This window comes from Cnephaeus nilssonii (genome assembly GCF_951640355.1).
Source record: "Cnephaeus nilssonii genome assembly, chromosome: 11".
In the NCBI taxonomy this organism is placed as follows: domain Eukaryota; kingdom Metazoa; phylum Chordata; class Mammalia; order Chiroptera; family Vespertilionidae; genus Cnephaeus; species Cnephaeus nilssonii.
In genome coordinates, this window is record NC_137082.1 from 93,940,456 (window position 1) to 93,963,516 (window position 23,061).

At 61.7% G+C, this 23,061-nt stretch overlaps 1 protein-coding gene across 2 annotated transcripts in view; it reads right to left on the reverse strand.

Annotated features, from left to right (window-relative positions):
* CABLES1 (Cdk5 and Abl enzyme substrate 1) overlaps positions 1 to 23,061 on the reverse strand; it is a 78,798-nt gene that overhangs the window by 7,993 nt on the left and 47,744 nt on the right. For both annotated transcript variants that reach the window (XM_079783965.1, XM_079783964.1), the window contains exons 4-7: positions 18,283 to 18,360; positions 8,482 to 8,578; positions 6,609 to 6,765; positions 5,534 to 5,637 (exon numbers count right to left, since the gene is read on the reverse strand). In XM_079783965.1, the coding sequence (XP_079640091.1) occupies positions 5,534 to 5,637; positions 6,609 to 6,765; positions 8,482 to 8,578; positions 18,283 to 18,360 (436 nt within the window). The remainder of the gene's footprint in view (positions 1 to 5,533; positions 5,638 to 6,608; positions 6,766 to 8,481; positions 8,579 to 18,282; positions 18,361 to 23,061) is intronic.

Consider the following 23,061-nt stretch of genomic DNA (forward strand, 5'->3'; position numbering starts at 1 on the left):
CTCTGCATCTCTCCCTGGCCCCCATTGTGCACCAGTGGGGTCCCTTGGCTTGGCCTGCACCCTCTCGCAATCCGGGACTCCTTGGGGGATGTCGGAGAGCCGGTTTCGGTTGGAGAGCCGGTTTCGGCCCGATCCCACAGGCCAGGCCGAGGGACCCCACTGGTGCAGGAATTTGCGCACCGGGCCTCTGTGTCCAATAAGGCTGTTACAGCCTCCGATCCCGAAAGAGAGCAGAAGAAACCGACATGGTCGGCGCTTTGTGTTTAACGCCCGCACCGAAGCCGCTGCCCCACAGGCCTCTGCTCACCCTGCGCTGGAGCAGGTTCTCCCAGGAGCGGGGAGTCCCCTTCACGGCCCGGGAGGTGGGGCATCCACGGTGTTGGCGAGACTCCTTCACCAGGGTCTGCTGGACTGAGGAAGCTCCGTGCACCTCGACCCTCAGGGCCCGGAAGGGACTGCAAGGGAGGCCGCGGCTCCAGCTGCTCCAGCTCCTCCGTGAGCCGCGTGCAGGCAGGCGCAGGCGTGCGTCCCCGAGAGCTTTCACAGACAAGGCAGCGTGCAGAGCCCACGGGAAGGACTTGTCTGCCTTTGCCACGCTCAGCATCGCACACTGTGCCCAAAATTACACCCTGAGCCACATTCCCACCACCCTCGGGAGACGGCGGGAGGAGGGGTCTGTGGACACGTAGGTTGTCATAGTAAGTGATCGAGCACGGGCACTTGGTCGGGGGCTCGGGCCCAGCGCTGACCTGGAGAGGTATCACAAGGGTTCTGTGTCGAAACAGTTGGAGGGTTTATCTTTCCTGAGAAAGGAAAGGGGTCCAGAAACCCATGCAGATCAGTTAATCCTGTTGGCGTTCCCTCAGTCAGCTCTTCCGCTCACTTTCTCTTCCTAATCGCTCTCCACGCTCATGGGGGCGGGGGGGGGCCCCGAGGGGGGGGGCGCTGTGGCCTCAGCTGCTCTGACAACAAACAGCCTCCCTCGCGCAACTTCCCTGACAGGCAGGCGGCACGGGAGCAGGAAGCGCCGGCCCGGCCCCAGAAACACCGTCCTCAGTGAAGCCGGCGAGAACCTGCCGGCGGCCGGGGGCTCACACCTCCCGTGTCCCTGGTCTCCTTCTGGGAACTCGGCCGGAACCACAGGGGCTGCGCCCATCCGGCCTCCACACCGGCCCCCGGAATGTCTGTGTGCGTCATGACCTCTGACCTCTCCGGGGGCTAACGGGAGAGACCTGCACGGATCAGAGTGAAAACCACGATGGGAACGTGACGGCGAAGCCAACGGTACAGGGAGCCACTGAACCCACGTAAACCACAGGCCTTCTGAGCCTCCGATCGTCCGCCTCCGGAGCCTCCCGCTTTACGCCGTGTCCCGACCCTGAGGACCAGTGGCCTGTGAACCTGGAACAAACGTGCGTGAACAGATGACCCGGCTACATCCTGGCTCTAACGTCCCCTGCCCTGTGACGCAGGAAGCCTGCGCCTCGGTGTTGGCCTGAGAAATAAACACACGTCCTGAGAAAGGCACACATAGGAGCCTCATCACATCCCTAAACTGGAAACAGCCCAGATGCCCCTCACAGGACGACGGGGAATGAACTCTGGTGAAGTCATACCAAGAAACCCTACTCAGCAATTTGTAAAAAGCTTACTGAGGCGCGGAGCCTAAGAGAACCTCACAGATACCGAGTGGAAGACGGACGAGAAAATAAAAGAGTGCACAGTACGTGATCCCATTCATGTGACGTGTGAGTGTACGCAGAACCGGTCCATGGGCCAGGACTCGGAACCGCGGGGCCTGTGCGGGGTGAAGGCGGAGGTCGGGCAGGAGGGCATCTCCCGAGGAGACAGAACGTCCTGTGTCTTGGTCAGAGGCTGCAGCAGCCACGGACCCGGCACTCAGAACGGGCGCATCTGGTCGTGCGTCACATGACGAGAAAATAAATGGTGCAGCAGGTCGGGGGTCAAAGGTCAGGGCTGCTTCTCTCTGCAGAGGCCACAGGAACAGCTCAGACCTGGAATCCCACAGGCCAGGACACCCCCAACACCGGACACAGCCCAGGTCTCCAGGCTCGAGGCCCCCCCGGGGGCGGGGGGCGCTCACTCAGCTGCCCTGGGGCCAAGGGGACAGGCATGAGCAGCAGCCCGAGCCCTGGCGACCCTGAGGGAGGGGGTGCCGCGCAGACCTCTGCGACCAGCAGGCCACCCTCCCCCCGCTCCACGCCCAGGCCCCCGCCGGGCCCTGAGGGGGCAGAGTGGGGGCGCCCTCCCGACATGAGGTCACCCCGCAGCGGGCGTGCACCAGCCAGGCCTGTCTGGGCAGCGCCCACCTGCCCCAGGGCTGAGAACCCAGACCTCAGAGGGGTCTCGACAACCTGGGCCGAGCAACCGCGTCCTCGTCTCCTCGGTCCTCAGAGCCTGTCACACGTGAGGCTCCGCACCCGGGGGAGGGCCGGTGTCAGGAGCGCCATCCTGCAGGCTCGACGTCGTGTGCGTGTGCGTGTGCGTGCGCGTGTAAAGAGTAGGACAGCGACTCTTACTGTTTTTCTTTTCATTGATTTCAGAGAGGAAGGGAGAGGGAGACAGAAACATCAATGATGAGGGAGAATCATGGGCCTCCTGCACGCCCCCCACTGGGGATCAAGCCTGAAACCAGGCATGTGCCTTGGCCGGGAATCAAGCCATGATCTTCTGGTTCATAGGTCGACGCTCAACCACTGAGCCACGCCGGCCGGGCTGACGCTACCGTTGAAAATACTGATTTTACACCAAGTCAGCTTCTCTCATACCGCAGGGTCTCCCACGTGGGCTCCCTGCGAGGCCTGGCATGGCCCCCTTGCCAGCACCCATTCTCAGTCTCCTTCTTCGGGGAGCCTCTCACCTGTGACCTCCAACCTCCGACCCTCCCTGACATCTACCACTTTCCTCACGACTTCTCCATTCACCATGAGGTCAAGGAGCATGGCGACTGTGGTGGGTTTAACCTCCTCTGAGCAGGAAGCACCTGGCCTGGCACACAGGAGGCCCGTCAATAGGGGCCGAGTGGGCAAATCCTATGCCTGTTGCCCAACACACAAAGTGAGCAAGCAACCTCCCCCCACACACTCCTGCACACTCCATGTGAGATACACGTGAGGAGGCCCGTGCTCCGGGCCCACTTCTGGCGAGGGATCCCCTGGGCGCAAAAGTGAGGCTCACGTGACACGCACATCCGTGACTGAGACGAGCGTGCCGAAACGTGGGCGCCTTGCGTGTTACCCAAGTGCGCGTATCTACAGCAAAGGAGCGTTTCTTTCTCTGGAAGGTGAACCACGACGGAAGCACGCAGGTTCGATGCGGTGAATGAAAAATGAGCAGCTTGGGAACATGAAACACGCAGTGGGACACGTGTGCGGACCGGGCAAGTCACCCAGCCACTGTGCACGGAGGGAGAACCACCTGTGTGCACAGTGCCACGGGGACGGCAGCCCAGCCCGTGAAGCTCCTGAGAAATGATTTAAAGAGAAAAACCCCCAACTGGGCAGCAGCCGGACCCCAGGCCTGTGGCAGGAGGGGCCGTGTCATCCCAGACGTGACGCGTCTGTGGACGAGCTCCCACTGAACCTCCATGTCCATGAGAACGGTGCCGCTGATTCTCGGGGGGCCTAGAGCTCGTTAAACTGCTGACCCAGAGAGTCCTTTGCTCCTCCCCAAGTCAGCGGTGCGGCCGCGGGGCGCCGAGGGCTGTGGGGTTCAGCGGCAAAGGGAGCCAGGCTCTGCGCCAGGAGCTCCGGCCCCACGCCCACTTCCTGTCTGTCACCGTGACAGCCAGTGGCTCTGGAGCAGCTTCCTGCCCAGTCACTTAACAAATGAAGTGACTGATGAGTAAAGCAGGGACATACAGGCCGCTTCCTCCTACAGTCATGACCTCTGCTCTCCCTGGACATCAGGGCAATGCGTCTGGCTGTTTACTAAGCGCTTACTATGCGCTGGCTCAGACCGATGAGCTCCCTACTGTGTGCTGGCTCAGACCGATGAGCTCCCTACTGTGCGCTGGCTCAGACCGATGAGCTCCCTACTGTGTGCTGGCTCAGACCTATGAGCTCCCTACTGTGCGCTGGCTCAGACCTATGAGCTCCCTACTATGCGCTGGCTCAGACCTATGAGCTCCGGTGGTTGTTTTTAAAGAAGCAATTGACAGGTCAGAGTGGAAAAGAAGTACCCACAGGTCTGGTTCGCTTTCTGTGTGAGCAGCTGGGGAATAAGGAGGCCTCGTGGGTGTTACACGAGGAAGGCCGGTGTGTAACACCCACACCGTCCTGCTTCCACTTTCCCGGGAGAGGGCTCGGTCTCCCTGAACAAGGAGTCGGGGCAGTTTTAAACTAAATGCCTTTGGCCCAGCCTGCGTGGCTCAGAGGTTGAGCATCGTCCTACCAGGAGGTCACGGTTCGATTTCCGGTCAGGGAACATGCCTGGGTTGCAGGCTGGGGTGTGGGGCGTGCAGGAGGCAGCCAGTCAATGATTCTCTAGCATCACTGATGCTTCTCTCCCTCTCTCCTTCTCTGTAGTCAATAAAAGTATATTTTAAAAATGAGTAAGTACACTAAATGCCTTTGGTAATTCATCCCGACTCTGTGGCACACTGGAATGTCTCTGGCTACCCGCCCAGTTACAGGAGGAGACACGCGGAGTAGCGGGCCAGGCCCCGGTTTCTCTGACGTCGGCTCGTTGCCAAATGTTCCGTGAGGAGAGGCGGAGGGCGGGGCCCTGCACGGGGGCCGCTCAGCGCTGAGTGGGTGCCAGGCGCCCTTTCACACGTAGACTGGGCCACTACGGCTTCCGAGACACGGCTCGAGGCCTGTCCCAGGAGAAGGGCCGGGCTCACTGTGCTCAGCTGTGCCCTCCGGCCGGCAGGGAGGCGACGGGGCGTTCCGGTTGCGCTCTCCACCGATTCCTGTGTGCAGCCCAGGGGCAGCGGGTTTCCCGAAAGCCCTCGTGCCTCTCCCCCACGGCGTCCCGGGCTCGGCCTGCCTCCGAGTTGGCGCGTCTCCCCAAGGAAGTACCTGGGCCCTGCCAGGCCCTCTGATCTCGGGGCATGGCTGCCCGGAGCAGAGCGGTGGGAGGTGGTCAGCCAGGAGCCGAAACCACACTCACAGAGGAAAACAGGAAAAGCCCGAGCAGCAGCAGCGAGGAAGGCCGGCGTGTAACACCCACACGGTCCTGCTTCCACCTTCCGGGAGAGAGCTCGGTCGCTCTGAGCCCGGCCACGTGTCTGCTCAGCGGGCACTGCAGACCCACCCTCGCGAGGACTCCACCGAGCCGCTTGACCTCAGTGTGGCCGGCGGGCCCACCCTCTCCTAGTGGGTCTACAGATGCCACGCTGTGGCGAGTGAGCCGGTAGCTAACGTGATGCGTGCAGGCCAGTGACCAGCAGAACCCTGGACCGGCCACGCTCCGGTCTCCCCGTCAGCAAGGCACCTGGAGGGTCCAGGCTGAGCAGGTTCCAGGCAGCGCAGCCGAGGGAAGGCCTGCCTGCCGCCTCCACGCTACTCACCATGTACGAAGGGAAGATGAGGACCCGTTTGTGCTTCCCACAAGGCCACTGGGGGTCGTCCAGGAGGTTCGGGTCGTAGTCCACAAAGTCTCCCAGGTCGCTGCCTAAGGGCCACAGGCAGAGGGACGGTTAGGGCCCGGCCTCGGGCAGCGCAGAGGTGAGCGCCCGTGCGGAGGGGCTGAGGGCTGGTCAGGGCACCGCCTGCCGTGCAGTCACGGTCTCTGCAGCCAAGGAGGCGTGTCCTCTCCGACAGGGACACCAGGTTCTCAACGTGACGACGATCTTTCCCACTTTAGAAAGCGACGTCTGAACCTCCCAGACCCCGAGAGCACAGAACCCCCGGAGCACGGACAACGCAGGGACTCTCGGGTCAGAGCACGTGGCGCCGAGAGGCTCGTTCCGAACCCTGCAGCTCATTGGCAGCCGAGCCCCGCGAGAAGCACATTTTGGGGTGAACCCTCCTGGGCAAACCACTGTGTCCACAGAAACACAGATAAAGCGGGCCCATGCGCCGAGGCCCAGCGTGGCGGGAGCACGGACAGTGTTTCCGACTCAGCACCTGAGCCCTCCGATCGCCTGGGGTCTCCGAGCAGTGACACTGCTCCCCAAGAGCTCCCGGCGACCCCACAGGGCCGCTGAGGCCGAGCAGGAGCACCCAGCCTCCTTCCGCAGCCCGTCTGCTCGCGCGGAGACCCACAGGCACGTTCTCATGCAGATCCTGGGCCTCCGGCCCAGCTATTTGAAGAAAAGCCCAACCTGAGCGTGCGAAGTGCAGGCAAGGCGCAGGTGACAGGGAGGCGACTCTGAGGTGCAGGAGGTGGTGAAGCCAGATCCCGCCCAGCCCCCTCCGCACGAGGCCGTGGGGTTTCCCCGGGGGCGCTCAGGGGCTGGGGCGGAGGCATCTCACTGGAGAGGCCACCCTGGGGCCGCTTGAGGCTGCGTGGCCTGAAGTCCTCTTGCCCAATCACGTCGCCTGCGGCACGAGCTCACACTCAGGGACCCCGGCCCTCCAGTCTGCACACGGAGACCCACCCACGCTGTACCCCAAGACGCCTCCTGCCCCAGCCCCCCGCACCTGTGTCGAGGCTCCCCTGGGTGCTGCTGGCCCGCCCTATGGAGAGGCTGCGGTGGCTCAGGGTGCGGACGTGGGAGAAGGAGGAGGTGGAGTCGATGGTGCCCCTCCGGGCTCCCAAGGCGTTCGTGGGCCACAGGAACTGGGTGTAGGACACCGTCTAGAAGGAAGGCAAAAGGGCAGGTGAGGGACACCCCAGGCAGCGAGGTGTCCACGCCTCCCCAGCGACTCGGCATCAGCGACCTGGAAGTGACCTCTATTCCGGCCACACCTGCCGGAGCCACTGCCTGTGGCTGTCCCTGACATCCCCCCACCCCCCCCCCCCCCGCCCCCCCTGAGAACGCTCAGGTGACGGGCAGATGAGTGTTTGATAACAAGGCGTTGTCCTTGACGCTGTGGGGATGGGGTGAGCTGTGGGGATGGGGTGAGCTGTGGGGATGGGGTGAGCTGTGGGGTGGGGTGAGCTGTGGGGATGGGGTGAGCTGTGGGGTGGGGTGAGCTGTGGGGTGGGGTGAGCTGTGGGGATGGGGTGAGCTGTGGGGATGGGGTGAGCTGTGGGGATGGGGTGAGCTGTGGGGTGGGGTGAGCTGTGGGGATGGGGTGAGCTGTGGGGATGGGGTGAGCTGTGGGGATGGGGTGAGCTGTGGGGATGGGGTGAGCAGTGGGGATGGGGTGAGCTGTGGGGATGGGGTGAGCTGTGGGGATGGGGTGAGCAGTGGGGATGGGGTGAGCTGTGGGGATGGGGTGAGCTGTGGGGATGGGGTGAGCTGTGGGGTGGGGTGAGCTGTGGGGTGGGGTGAGCTGTGGGGTGGGTGAGCTGTGGGGATGGGGTGAGCTGTGGGGTGGGGTGAGCTGTGGCGTGGGGTGAGCTGTGGGGATGGGGTGAGCTGTGGGGTGGGGTGAGCTGTGGGGTGGGGTGAGCTGTGGGGATGGGGTGAGCTGTGGGGATGGGGTGAGCTGTGGGATGGGGTGAGCTGTGGGGATGGGGTGAGCTGTGGGGATGGGGTGAGCTGTGGGGTGGGGTGAGCTGTGGGGTGGGGTGAGCTGTGGGGTGGGGTGAGCTGTGGGGTGGGGTGAGCTGTGGGGTGGGGTGAGCTGTGGGGATGGGGTGAGCTGCGGGGTGGGGTGAGCTGTGGGAGGCGCAGACAGGCACTGCTTTCCATACACCAGCACCTGCAGCATTCCAGGCCCCGACGGCTGGAGCCCCTGACGAGGTACGTGACCCGGGCCCTGCGGCAGATCCATCCACGGGGCTCACCTCCGCTGTCCCTCCCCCAACCCCCCCATTCCTGGGTGGACACTCCGCCTTCTCACCACCTGCCTGGGGACCACGGCTCAGGCCCTGGGGGAGCTGTGCCACCCCAGCAGCTCCCTGCATGCACTCTGCTGGGACAGTCTCCCCAAGGACACCCTGCATGGTCTCCCCAACAGGCTTTGGGGGGCTCCTGGAAGACTGGATTCACCCTTCACACCCAGACCTCACCCGCAGCCTGGTGAGCTGCATGTGGAAGAGGCGTGGCAGCCCTGGTGCCGGGGGTCTCCGCTCAGGGCCCCAGGAGGCCGGCACCCCGTCTGGTCGTGGGGGCGCGGCTTGCGGGCACCATCCGTTACTGCTGTTCACACGACCCACATCCCTGCACCCAGAACATGCATGTGGACACATGTGTGTGTGCAGGCAGGAAAACCATGTGCTGCTATGTAATCGTGGCCTCGACGGACTTTGCCTGCCCGCTGGGAGCGGAAGGCTGGCGTCACGAGCCCAGGAAGGTGCCCCCTCCCCCCCGCCCCGAGGGAGGCGCGTGGCCTGCCCCCCGCTTCTGCTTCCCGACCCTGGGGCTTGGGCACAGGCTCGCCGGCGGGAGCCGGGCCGCCTTACCTTCCCGTCAGCGCCCAGCTCCACTCCTTCCAGGCCAATGACCTCTTTCAGGCTCACGGCACCCGCTGACTGTCGCCCTCCATCCGACTTCAAGTCCCTGGAGGACAAGCCAGAGAGGAAACGCTGCTGTTTGCACCCAAAAGAGACGCTGTGGTGCTCACCACACGAGGCACCAGTCGTGCTGACGAAAGGGACTGAGCAGGCGCTGCCGGGCTTCCCTTTGCCCCTCCGCTGGGCCGGGTCAGCGGCTCAAGGGCAGTCCCCCGCTCCCCCCGCCCCCCGACATGAAGAACGTGCAGCTGAATGAGCGCCTGAGGGAGAGAGGGGGTGCAGAGTGAGGGATCCCCGGCTTCCTCCGCTCAGCAAGTCCCTCCCTCTGCGACGGTCCTGGCACAGGGACTACGTTCTCCTGGGCTCGTGCTGCTGGCTTCTTAAATCTGGGGGAGACCCCCTCTCGACCCCCCTTTATTAGACAGGAGAATCTGCCATCCTGAACAGCTCTCAGGCTTACTGCTGGCCACGAAAGAACTGGCGCAACCGGAGTCACCCCACCTACCTGCCAGGCCGCCTGGAAACGAGTGTCTTTCTATAAAACACGCTAACAGCACGCTAACAGCACACAGTTACAGGCCACGTCACACCTGACAAGGCTTCCACACACCATCCCTTTCATTCTTTTTTAAAAAAATACAATCTTACTGATGTCAGAGAGGAAGGGAGAGGGGGAGATAGAAATACCAACGAAGAGCGAGGATCACGGATCGGCTGCCTCTGCACGCCCTCTAATGGGGATCGAGCCCGCACTAGGCTTGTGTGCTGACAAGGAATCAAACCATGACCTCCTGGTTCATACGTCAACGCTCAACCACTGAGCCACGCCAGCAGGGCACTTTCATTCTTGATGATGCCCTTATCAGACTGTTGTTGCTGTTACTATCCCATTTTACAGATGAGAAAAACGAGGCCCAGAGTAGCAGATGGCTTGCCAGGTCCCCTCTCCTTACAGTTCTCACTAAGCTGCGTGTTGGAATCACCGGGGATTTCTGACAAACTCCTGCTGCCTGGCTCCCACCCCAGCCACGCCGATTCCGTCGTCATGGGTGCGAGCTGGGTGGCAGGAGTTCTGAACGCTCGCAGGGGACTAAGCCCAGCCATGTCCACGAAGGACCGCCTTCCGCTGCTGCCTCTGGGCCACAGGCAGACCCCTTCGGTCGAGGCGCCGTGTGTGCCGAGAGGCACCGTGCTCAGGGCTGTCCTGTAAGCTGGAAGAGCCAGCGGGCTGGAGTGATGCTCACAACCACTCCCCCTGCCCAGCACCTCAGGGCCACAGACGGGACCACCCGCCCTGCCCCGCCCGCCCCTCCAGGAGCCTCCAGGCAGCCCTCAGACTTCCTCCAGCAGAGAGGACAGAGCACAGGGAAACGCCTGGGAGCCAGGTCCGGGCACCGAGGCCAACACAGCCCGTGGGTCGGGAGCGAGGTCCCCAGGGAAGCCTGGAGCAGAGCTGGACAGGCCTCGGGGGAGCGAGGAGAAGCAGGAGACCGTGGCCTTGATGCCCCTCTTTCGGACCCAGAGGGTGGGCAGGCCCTGCAGAAAGGCCCGGAAGGGTGCGCTGGATCCCCCAAAGGGAGAGAGGAAAACACCCAGCGAAGAAGCCGCCGAAGGTACAGGACTGACTAGCGATCACGTCTTCCCGTCTCTCAGATCACAACTCTCACCAACACGGTGACGAACACGGACCGCGCGGGTGCCGGGCTGACCCTGCAGCACCCGAGGCGGACCCCGGGGAACTGCGGCTCAAAGTGCTAAAAGCAAACGAAGCTGGGCTTTGCAACTGGTTTGAAAAGCCTCAGAGATCATCTTCCCAGATGCATGTTGAATTCACATATGAATTTATTTATGTTCCGCCTCCTTCTAAGCATGGAACGGAGGCAAGTTCAACGGCCACGTGTGGGTCTCGTCCAAAACCGCGAGCGGAACGGTTTACGTGTCGCTTGGACTCGCAGGTGAGCATGGTCAGTCCGGTTCAGCACAGGATCTCGTGGGCACAGATGCCCCGACAGGACCGCTGCTCTGATTCCCCGCGTGCCCACAGCCCCAGGGCGGGCTGCTCAGCTTGTTTAGCTGCACGACCTCATGTCTCACGCTATTCAAGTTTCTTTTTAAAAAATATTTTTATTGATTTCAGAGAGGAAGGGAGGAGAGACAGAAACATCAATGAGGAGAGAGAATCATGGATCGGCTGACTCTGGCACACCCCACACTGGGGACGGAGCCCGCAACCCGGGTCTGTGACCTGACGGGAACTAAACCGTGGCCTCCTAGTTCCTGGCTGACGCTCAACCACGGAGCCACACCGTCCTATTTACGTTTCTTAACCTTTGCAGAGGCCGTGAGCATCAAACACACTTTGAAAACACAGGGCGCGCGTGCACTCACCCCGTGACTGTCCGTCAACCAGGACTGCTTCTCAGGGGTCTGTCCCCAACACACACACCGTGCAGGCGCTCCTCTGCTGGGATCACGAGCGTGGTTGTTTTATAGAACCCTCAACCACAAGCTCCGGGACGCACCCCGACTTCCCTCCCATCGAGCTACACGGCACAAGTAGGCTCACAGCCCTGGCCAGTGTGGCTCAGTGGGTTGGGCATCGCCCACAAGGTTGCTGGTTCAATTCCCGTCAGGGCACACGCCTGGGTGCAGGCTCAATCCCCAAGAGGGGGCGTGCAGGGGCAGCCAATGGATGCTCCCCCCTCTCCCTTCCATTCTCTCTAGAATCAATTTAAAATAGAGGTAGGCTCACAGTTGTACGAGGATCCGAGCTTATTCTTGTGTTCGTTAATATTGTATCACTGCCCACGGAAACGGCAGCCCTCCTCTGCCCCACCCTGTACGTGCAAGAGGCCTGCGGGTGCCCCCCTTCAGGGGTGGAAGCCCATCTGGCTCTCACGCAGCCCCTGTGCAGGGGTCATGCTGGGGCTGCCCCGACTCCAGGCCTGCAGTGTCCCGCTCACAGGGGGGCCCGCTCCCAGAGCTGTGGCGTCGTCCGTCTGGGACGGGGCGTGCCCGTTCCCGCTGACAGGATGCCATGGATGAGCGAAGCCCACAGGACGCCCTTTCAGCCTGTCATGCAGCTGCTCTAGCCCGAGGGTCCAAGCAGGAGGTCCGGTCGCAGGAGGAACAGGCCAGAGGGTGGTAGAGGGCGGAGAGGCAGGAGGAAGCTCTGGGGCCCGGGCTGACCTTCGGCAACACTTTAGAGGTCACGCTTACATCATTCCCACCTCCCTCTCCAAGCCTTTCTTTCCCGCCAGGATCCTCTCCTTAGCCGCTCCGGCTTTTCATGATTTCTCCCCTCTGTCTCTGCACCCAGAGTCCCGTGCAGCAACCAGGCTTCAATCCCTGGTCCCAGGGTGGCCCAGAGGATGGTGGAGATGCCGGGGGGGGGGGGGGGGGGGGGGTCTTAGCTGGAGGGGTGGACCCGGCGAGGGGGCTGCCCACTCAGGAAACGGCAAGAACTTGCTTTCATCTCCCTTTGTCAGCGGAGGGTCGCCAGGCCAAACACAAACCCTCACCCGAGGGGAGAAGGCAGGGACTCACGCGGATAAAAGGCACCGGGACCCAGACGGCCTTGGCAACCGCCGGCGAGGAGAGGCGCTGGTTTCAGGCTGGGACTTGGCCCAGAACACGTGTAATTTACGAGCTTAATCTGAGGAGCGTTCACAGGACGGGAAGGCCTGACGTCACGGCGACCGCGGCAGAGACGGCCACACTGCCTGCCTTCTGTGTAACTGGCTGAAAACCGCTCGTTGGAAAAGGTGGGCTCTGGCAGAGCTTCCTCGCGCCAGCAAGAAAGATCAAAACCAAACAATGCCCCCGTCACAGTCCACGCGAGGCCACGCACCAGGAAGGAGAAACGAGGAAAGACTGGAAGGAAATAGACCCCAGTGGGAGTGAGGCTGCTCACTGCTGCTCAGGGCGTCCCTCTCCCTTCACACCTGTGCACCTGCCGGGGGGTTCTCAGCCCAGGCAGCTGAGGACACAGGTGAAAAGCGAGTGAATGCGGAGCTGACGGTGGGCCTCGCTGGTCGGGACGCACGGCGGGCGAGGCCGGGGAGCCGCCGATGGCTGTGCTGGGGCAGAGCCGGGAAGAGCAGCGCAGCGGCTCTCGAGACGGAGCAGGAAGGGGCCCAAAGCGACGCTCAGTGAGCGCCCGCCGCAGGGGCAGGCGCGAGAGCCTTCATTCCTGACGTGCCCCCGTGCTCAGCCCGTGACAGCACAGCCGGTGCCACAGACGAGCAGCGCTGTCCACTCTCTCCCGAGACCCACTGCTCCCAGCAGCACCCACTGGGCAGGGGCTCCGGGCCAGGGCTGTGCTCTCTGAAAGGGTGAGCGACCTGAACAGCCTCCGTCTGAGCTGCCAGCAGATCCCACATCTTCCCGACCAACACCTGCACCCGGGGAGGAATGGCCAGCGGGGCCGCGTGAGGACCAGAGTGTGTGTGAGTGTGTGTGAGTGTGTGAGAGAGAGACAGAGAGAGAGAGGGGGGGGGGGGGAGACACCAAGGCAGGGGCGCCCCTACACTGAGAGGGGCTCCAGGGACAAGACAAGTCCCCTCCCGACTTCCACCCAGAACTGACCTGGGGAGACCACCCCCTTCCAACTCCACGCCACATTCAAGCCAAGACTGTCCCTTGCTTCAAGCAAGCCCAGCACACGCAAAAGGAAGGCCTGTGCTGATCTGCTCACACGGGCTGCATGCTATTTACATTTCACGCCGACCACAGGATGCTCGGTTGGGAGGTGACACGGAGCTGACGGAGGGCGAGGCAAGCAAACTGCTGACAGCCAGAGACCCGAGGGGTGTGGACAGGGACGGGGAGCTGGGTGTTGTCTGAATGCACCCCGCCCTGCACCCCCTCCATGCCGATCATGCCCCGGGAAAGACTGAATTCCCAACGGGAAAAGAAGAGAGTTATTAGAAGCATCTCCTACCTCAGAGGGCAGTAAGGAGCCGGGAAAATTCCAGGGCAAGTGCAATAGGGAAACTGAGGCAGGAAAGTGCAAGCAAGGCCAAACAGCCCTGGCCCGTGTTGCTCAGTGGATAGAGCATCTGCCCACGGACCAAAGGGTCTCGTGTTCAACTCCTGGTCAAGGGCACGTACCAGGGCTGCAAGTTTGACCCCCTGCCCGGGTTAGGGCTCAAGCAGGAAGAATCTATCCATGTGTCTCTCACATCAGTGTTTCTCTCTGCCTCTCCCCTCCTCCCTCCCTTCCACTCTCTCTAAAAATCATTGAAAAAATTTCCCAGGGTGAGGACTGACCAAAACAAAGAGACAGAAAACAAAAAACCAAGACCAAACAGTGTGGGCCATTGGCAGCCAGCCTGTCACTAACAATCACGGTGTTCCCAGCCGAGGACCAGAGAGCAAAGGGTTAGAAACCTCCCTAAGGAGCGAACGCAGAGGGAGGGGGAGGGAAAAGGCCTTTCACTCCCCAGCAGAGAAGCCGCAGCCTTGGGCTGGCAAGGCCAAGTGGCAGGTGCTTCTCAGGAGTTCTGGGAGGCCACACCAAGTAAACAGGGGCATGAGAACTAATCTGCACCAAGACAGTCAGCAAGGAACCCGGAACCCTCAGGCAGGAGGGCCTGTAAGGCCTTGGACCCCCAACCAGAGGCGTGGGGCTGCTTGCCTGGCTTCTTTAGAAAAGGTGCCGCTTCAACTGCTTTAACACAAGGGCTTGACCGCAGCGCAGTCGAGGTCTCTCGTACGAATCCATTTACATGAGAAGGCTGGGTGGGGGCCGGGACAGCTCTCCCTCTGACTCGACTCGACTGGACTCGACTCTGGTGTCGGGGAGGGGCCTAGCAGGACGACTGAGTCAGGAACGCACGTGAGCAGTCCAGAGACGGAAGATGCTGATGTGGCCTTCCCATACTAGCAGTTAGCAGCTGTGCGTCACTGCAGATTGCCCAGGACCAAACCGGACAGAGTCGGACCTGCATTACCACCATTTGTCCACCATCCAGAACTGAAAAGTCAGTGCTGACATGTACACATAAGGAACTGTTGGACATTGAAATTGGGTCTCAAAAGAACTGTTGGCCCAGAAAGAAACTCACTACACACTGATTCATTTGCCTGTCACCATAACCATTATTGCTTGTTTCATTTTCGGTTCTTATAAGTGTATTTCTAATAGCACATGATCTCACTCATCTAGGGGAAATAATGAACAACATAGACTGATGAACAAGAACAGACCCAGAAACAAGGAGGCATGGATCAGACTGTCGGGCCTCAGGGGGAGGGTAAGGAAGGGTGGGGGTAAAGGGGGAGATCAACCAAAGGACTTGTGTGCAAGCATATGAGCCTAACCAGCGGTTAAGGACAACAGGGGGGTGGGGGCCTGTGTGGGGAGGGGTGTGGGATGGGAATGGGGGGACGAGGACAAATGTGTGATACCTTATTCAATAAAGAAATTAAAATAATAATAATAAAAAAATAATAATAATAAAAAAGGAACGCACGTGAAGCCCCCCCCCCCCCCCCCCCCGCCAGGCTGGCCTGTCTGCTTCGCTCGCAGAAGTCAGGAGCCAAAGTCAGTCCAGTTCAGCTTAAACCCAAGGACAAAGCGGGGGTGGGGGTGGGGGGTAGAGGGGCTGGGACGCTCGGCAGCCGCAGAGGCCAGCAGACGGACCCGGAAGAGATAAGGCCGCCCCGACGGATGCTCTCCACGTCAGGGGTTCCAGTGCACAGCGAAGGGACCTTTGAGTTTCCTGTTTTTAAAACTTTCTTGGGATGAAGTTGGGACTGCAGATGCACCCGTCCGGGGTGGTCTGCGCCTGTCGGAATAATCGGGGACACATGGCCTGGTCCACGTGCCTAAGCACAACAGAACCATGGGAGCCAGAAACCGCGGGGTGAGCAGCCCGGTGGCCGGAGTCCGGGGGCTGGCTCAGCTGGGGGTGGGGGCAAGGAGCATCACCCCCCGTGCCTACGGGCTTGAGCTGCCAGGCAGGGAAGCCCCCCACCTCATCCCTCACGTCCTTTCCACCCGGAACGTCTAGGACTTAGGTCCTGGTCAGGAAGAGGGCTTTAGCGTAAAAGGAAAGGAACTGTCCACAGTGAAAACATGCTAGTTAACATGTACGTGAACTACAGTAGTTTAAAAAACACGTATATGTATAAATTTACTAGCATAAATACTTATCACTTGAGCATAACTGTTTCCCAATAATCAGTTTAAAAATCATAATTACAAGTGGCCGTTATTATAAATAGGATATCTGTTCATGAAAACATTTAAAAAGCAGGACAGCCCGGCCGGCGTGGCTCAGAGGTTGAGCACTGACCTATGAAACAAGAGGTCAGGGTTCAATTCCCCGTCAGGGCACATCCCCAGTGTGGGGCGTGCAGGAGGCAGCCGATGCGTGAGTCTCTCTCATCATTGATGGTTCTCTCTCTCTCCCTCCCTCTCCCTTCCTCTCTGAAATCAATAAAAATATATTTAAAAAATGAAAAGCAGAACACTTCTCAGTCCTGCTGCTCAGGCCGACTGTGCTCCGTTCTTCCGAGGACCCCAGCATATGCTGCCAGTGGGCGTTCTTTCTCTGCGGGGGGACACGGGACCCGACCGCGGGCTTTGTTACAGAAATTCCTCTCCTGAATCTTGGTTTCTCATCTATAAAAGCGGAGGGAGCGGCGAGTTGGGTTGCTTGTATCCAAGATGTGAGGCTGTGTCCCGTGAGCCCTGCCTCTGGGACAAATGCAGGACGCGTCTCCCAATAACCCCCCGCAACTCCCCTCAACGCCCCGTCCTCTCTCACCCGCGGCTTCGCCTCCTGCGGTTTCAGTGACCCCTGGTCCACCGTGGCCCGAAAATATTAAATGGAAAATTCCAGAAACAAACAATTCATGTTTAAATTCCGCGCCATCCGCAGGCCAGGATGAATCTGTCCGCTCCGTCCCGCCCAATGGGAACCCCCCTGTCAGTGCGTCATACAGACGCCCCCGTCACTCCGCAGCCGCCTCCGTTATCAGACCCCGTCCCCGTCCGAGGGTCTGTGCTCACGCGACCCCCGTCTACGTGATGGGCCACGTTCTCCCAGCTGTCACTGCAGCACTGCTCCACGGCTCCATTTCACTCCCAGTTACTGTTGTCAGTCTCTACCTGTGCCTGATTCACAAACTAAACTTCATCACAGGTGTGCGCATCTAGGAGAAAACGTGGTCTATACAGGGTCGGTACCACCCGCAGGTTAGGCCTCCACGGGGTCTTAAAACGCATCTCCCAGGGACCAGGGGCAGCGTCAAGGGTGTATCAGCACCGGGACCACGCGCCCTCCCCCGGCCAGGTCCTGTGTGGACAGCCTGTGACCGTCACAACGCCCAGAGGCAGCCCTGCACGCCGCTCCCACGCGCTCCCGGCTCCCACGGTGCTCCCGGCTCCCACGGCCCCGCCCTGAGCACCCGCGCTCCCCACACAGATGCAGGGAACAGGGGCGGCGCGGGGCAGGACTCCGAGGAGGGGCACAGAGTCGGGCTGGGAAGGAGGCAGCGCTTTGCAAGGTCCGAGCCTCACGACCCACGTTTTTTCAGACCGAAGGGGAGCTTGCTGACCGTGAGAGGTGCTCCTCCTCCGCTTCTGGTCCACTTGGCTCTGGTTCCGGTTCCGCGGGCTGGTCGGGTTCCAGCCCCAAGCCCAGGCACAGGAGGCAGAGTGGGCACACGGCTTGGGTCACTCCTTTCCCGACCGACCTGTCTCCAGAGCTGGCAAGGCCCAGGGCCTGGGGTGGGCCCTGCATTGTCCTTGCTTCACAGGATCGGGAGATGCCAACGTGCACATCAGAAGCAGCAGGCAGCATGGCGAGGACACACACGTGCGTGCACACACACACACGCACAGATACACACGGGGATACACACAGATACACACGGGATACACACGGGGATACACAGAGATACACACGGGGATACACACACACAGATACAGGGATACACACACACAGATACACATGGGGATACACACACACACAGAGATACACACACACAGATACACACAGGGATACACACACAGATACACATGGGGATACACACACACACAGATACACACGGGGATACACACACAGAGATACACACACACAGATACACACAGGGATACACACACAGATACATACACACACAGATACACACGGGGATACACACACACAGATACACACGGGGATACACACACACAGATACACATGGGGATACACACACGGGGATACACACGGGGATACACACAGATACACACGGGGATACACACACACAGATACACACGGGGATACACACACAGATACACACGGGGATACACACACAGATACACACGGGGATACACACACGGGGATACACACAGATACACACGGGGATACACACACACAGATACACACGGGGATACACACACAGATACACACGGGGATACACACACGGGGATACACACGGGGATACACACAGATACACACAGGGATACACACAGACACACACGGGGATATACACACAGATACACACGGGGATACACACACAGAGATACACAGATACACACGGGGATACACACACAGATACACACGGGGACACACACACACACACACACACACGCACACACACGCGCACACACACCCCTGCAGGACGCTTTCTGGCTGAAAGAAGGTAGGATTTTTCCTGTGACGTTTACACTCCATTTTCAGTGTCAGAGAGAGGCCAGCCCCTCCCACACGTGGTCCCACAGCCTCGCGCCCAGAGAGCCACGATGAAACGCGTACGTACCCGGGCTGGGCGCTGTCCCGATACGGCAGCACGGAGAAGACGCTACAGAAGGACCGCCTGCCACTGAGGAGGACGATTCTACAAAACAAAACAGAAAAAGAACAAACTAAACGCAAAGACTCTTAAATTTAAAAAACCCCAGCGATGAAGCGCGCATGGGATTCGCAGTGGTGCCCGCCCCTCCCACGGCCCCTGCTGACGCTGCCTCTGATCCCAACGTCAGCCGCGGGCGAGACACCCGCTCGGCGGGTCTGCAAGGAGCGCACGGCACGTGAGTCCTCCTCCGTGCGACCTGCTCGCTGTGGCTGCCCAGGCAGACGGTGCGGGGCTGAGCTGGTGCCCGTTGCTGTGCCCGCAGCCATGAACCCCTGGCTCCCACCCTGCACCGCGGAGCCAGAGCGACGGGCCAGGACCGGGCAGGAGACACGCAGGTGCTCGTCAGGCGTGTCTCTCAGCTGCAGCGCGTGAGCTCTGGGGGCCAACGCAGGAACAGGACCAGCAGCCTCAGCCTCCGTCCTGCGACACGCTCCTGGGAACGGCTCTCCACGAGCTCTCCCGCGGTCGGCGGGCACGCAGACAGGCGTCAGCGAGCTCCCAACAGCACTGACCCCGGCGTCGAGAAGAACGCGTGCGAAAGAACGCCGGGTGCAAACAACGGAGAAACAAGTGGAAATTAAACAACAACCTTCTGGGCGCCATGGCAACACGTCAGGGCGAAGCTTGGCTCCTGCTCTCTGTCCTTCGTAACCGTCACCCTGGAGCCCCGCACGCATCAGGCTGGGGGCTCTGACCTTGTCTCCCCGTGACCGGCCGTGGCTTTCATGCTCGCAAGTCGCGCTTCTCAGCACGGCGACGGCTTGTCTCCTCGCTCTTCCTGCCTCTGGTCCTCACACACGGCACCCCCCGCGCCCCTCACTCACCACGCCCAAGGACGTGCACACCCTCCGTCAAGTCCCGCCTCGCCCGCCTCTGTCCCTGGCTATTCCTCCTGCCTGTTGTGCCCACACGGCACGCCCATCACTCCCATTTGTCCCTCAACACCGGCTCCGCAGGCCCCTCCCCAGGGAGCACGGCCCGTCCCCCGAGTTCCTTGTTCCCCTCGGCGCTGCTTCTGCTCCCGACTCCCACTTCAGGGGGGCACGGACCCCGCGCGGCTAACCAGGGCCGCTCCCTTCTTCCGGCGGAGGGCGCAAGTGCGGCACCTGGCAGCCCCCTCCCCCCAACGCCCTGGGAGCACTGAGCCCCGCAACCGGGGACAGGACTGCGGCTGCTCCCTGCACAGCCACTCCTGCCCACAGTGGCCGACAGGACCCAGCTTCACACTCCAGTGGGCTTTCCTCTGAGCCCGGGTCCCACACGGAACGGAGAGGAATTGTAACCACCTTGTTGGAACACCCAACAGCGCATGGAGCACAGGGAGCCAGTCAGAGCCCGGTCCTGGGGGGGTTTCACCAGCGGGTCTCGGACCGAGAACCCTGCGGTCTGTGCTCCACGGATAGACGAGGACCACGCGTGGCCTGTCTGTGAACGTACACACACACAGAGGTCCTCTTCTCCCTCAAGGGGGATTCTCATCGGCTGCCACAGCCCCGAGGCCTGCACACCCCACCCCCACACACACCGCTCCCGGGTCCGCACCTGCTGATTGGCTCAAGTAGATGTAATAGCAACTGCTCACAAGCGTCTGTCCGACGCCAGATTCTAAACATTTTAACGGAGGGGACATGGGAGGTGACGCACTCGCGGGGTGACTGGCCGTGGGCCCATCACCCCGTGGGCCTGAGGCTGCGCTCCTCCCTGAGACCAGAGAGGCTGCTCCTGTGGGCGGGGCGCCCTATGGCTCCGGGGGTTGAGGGTGACTTTCAGCCTGGCCTGCTGGTCACCAGGCGGAGCGTGGGGTGGGGACGGAGGTGACTGATCCCCACAACAGCCTTGACATCAGGGCTCTGTGTCCCCTGCTCTGCACAGCCTGGGCCCCTGTCCAGAGGGGAGGAGAGAGGTTCTGCACCCCCAGCCGGACCCCGCTTCCCACCAGGAGAAAAGCCTGAACCCCCCCCTCTCCCCATGCCATGCGAGGAAGGCAGGCGTCGGGCAGACTTGTCTGGCTTAGCGACGGCATCTCGTCACTCAGGGCTGAAGGGCGCTCCTTCCCACACAGACTTGTTGGGAATTTCCACTAGAACAAGAGCATGAGGGCATGCACATGCCTGCGAAATGCGGGCATTCTTTCCACGGCTTCGGCCACCGTGTGCCATCAGTCAATGAGCTGCCTTGTTCGGCCACACGGAGCTCGCACTGTGGTCTGGCCGGGAGGCCTGGGGGCGGCCGGCAGCTCGCGCCCATTCAGAAAAGCTCGTTCCGCCAACAGGGCAGGCTCAGCAGCGAGCAGGTGCCTCTGGTCCAGCCGCCGGGCTGGGGGAGGCGAGGGAGGACCGCACGCCTCTGGGCACGTCCCTTCCTTTCTCGGCCGCCGGCACCCGCCCGCCTCCTCAGGGACAGAGCAGCCCACGGGTCTGCAGCGGTTCCCGCCCCGCGGAGCCGGAAACGGTCCATGCGGCCACCGAGAACACATCCCACGTGTGTCCCGAAGTAGCTCTGGGATCCGGGGGCGGCAGGCCTCGGCCTGAGCAGCAAACACCAACGCGCGGCGAGCTCGTGCCTCTGCTTCCCACACCGGCAGCTCCACGCCGTGGCTCCAGAGCCCCGCGGGGTCCGACCTGGCGGTTCCTGTGAACGTGCCGACTCGCTCTTTGTGAGCGCCAGGCAGCGTCTGTCCTGCACACGCACGTCAGACTCGCGGCCCCTACACACGTGTGCGCATTTGCAGGAGCAGATCAGACGCAGCACAGGACGACATGACAGCCCCGCTCCGTTCCGATGGCCGCTTCGGAAACCGGCGCCTCCACACCTCCCTCCGGCCACGGGCGCCCTCCCTCCTGCGCGAGGGGCCTGTGAAGCCGAGTCCCGTCAGGATGAGCAGGAAGCAGTACACGGAGGGGAGGGCTTCGAAAGAGGCACTAACTGCAGAGAGCTGGGCCTCTGAGGGTTCGAGATCACAGTCCCACACGCAGGACCCGTCAGCGCGGCGGCCCAGGCTGGGCTCCCTCGGGCCCAGGGTTTTCCGAGCCTCCAGGAGGCTCCCTCTAACTCTCTTCTCCACGCAGCCCTTTCTGTGCTTAGGAACGTGCTTCTGGTCTGAGGGAACGTGCGCTTCAGGCCACAAAGCCTACACCCTGGTGAGATGTCGGAGGGCCCGGGACGCCGGGAAATGCACTCGGCCCCGCAGCCGACAGAGCCCCGTGGCCATGGGCACACGTCTGCCTTCAGCCCGCAGCCCGGTGCCCGGTGTCTGCGCAGACGGGCCAGGGTCATCCAGGGCTTGTCGTGTTGCCTCTGACGCCCAAACCAGCACCGGCTCTATTTCTAGACCTCGAGGCGTCTCTCTTGGCCGTGAGGAGGCCCAAGGTCTCCAGGTGGAACGTTCCAGTTGGGCAGGAGTGTTCTCCTCCAGACAGAGAGCAGGCAGCCGACTTTGGAAGTTGGAGCGAACAGAACGGCACGCACCACGTGGTGGCCGAGTCGGTGACGCAGGGACACAGCCCAGGCGTCCACGCGGGTGCCGGGCACACAGGCAGAAACACTCTCAAACGCTGCAGTTCACCCTCACGTGCCCAGGGAAGCAGGAAGGAACACGCCGTGAACGTGTCGAGCCGTGTTCCCCAAAGGACGTGTGGAGTCCTATCCCTGTGAGTGCGGCCTCACCTGGAGCCAGGGGCCTGGCAGAGGCAACCAGCCTAGGGTGAGGCCATGCTGGACGGGGTGCGCCCTGGATCCAGGGACGGGGTTCCACAGGAGCGGGGTTCGGAGAAAACCCGATGGCGAGGGAAGACGCCACGAAATGGAGGTGGGGGCGGGAGGCGCCCACGGAGAGGGACCTGAGCCCGAGCAAGTGCGTGGCCCCGTGGGGGAGCACGCCGAGTGTGAGGCGCCGCGGTGCAGACTGTGTGGCTGAAGGTGGTGTGATGAGTTCTTTCTTTTTTCTTTTTCTTTTTTTTTCCAGAGAGGGGGAGGAAGGGAGGGAGGGAGAGAAACATCCGTCAGTTGCCTCTCATACGCACCCAGTTCTCTTTCTGCCTTCACCTGGAGATGGGCTGGCGATGGGGAAGTCCGTTGGACGTGACAGTCGGAAAAGAAAGCACCGCTTGGCTGGGTTTGGGGAGAACAACGATTTCGGGAAGTCCAGACTACGAAGGGATGCTGGGTTGCCGGCTGGATCCCAGTCGGGCGTACAGGAGGCAGCAGGTCCATGATTCTCTCACTGATGTTCCTCTTTCTCCCTCTCCCTTCCTCTCTCTGAAACATGGGCGTGGCCGTGGGCAGCCATGAACAGAAGACGGGCAGCTCCGTGACGACAGCGCCACCAGCCCGTATGGCGTAGGCCTGCAAGGCATTTTCCCACCTGACTGTGCCAGCTCCGCGCCCCACCCCCCGCCCCCCGCGCTCCGACGCCCCGTGACGCCCCGTGCCGCCTCACTCACCGCCGTGCTGGCCACGCTTCCCTTCGTCTCGGGCTCCCCCTTTCCCGTGCTCACCTGTAGGCCCGGTCCCTGCTCCAGGACCTGTCCCGGCCCAGCCCCCTCCAAGGCCCGTCTTCTAGGTCCCCCTTCTCCGTGGCGCCCTCCCTCCTCCGCCCCCTGAACTGGAACAGTGCTGTCCACGCACCCGCAACGTGGCAGGGCCCGGAGCCGCTGAGCGGCTGAGGTGTGGGCTGAGCATGCT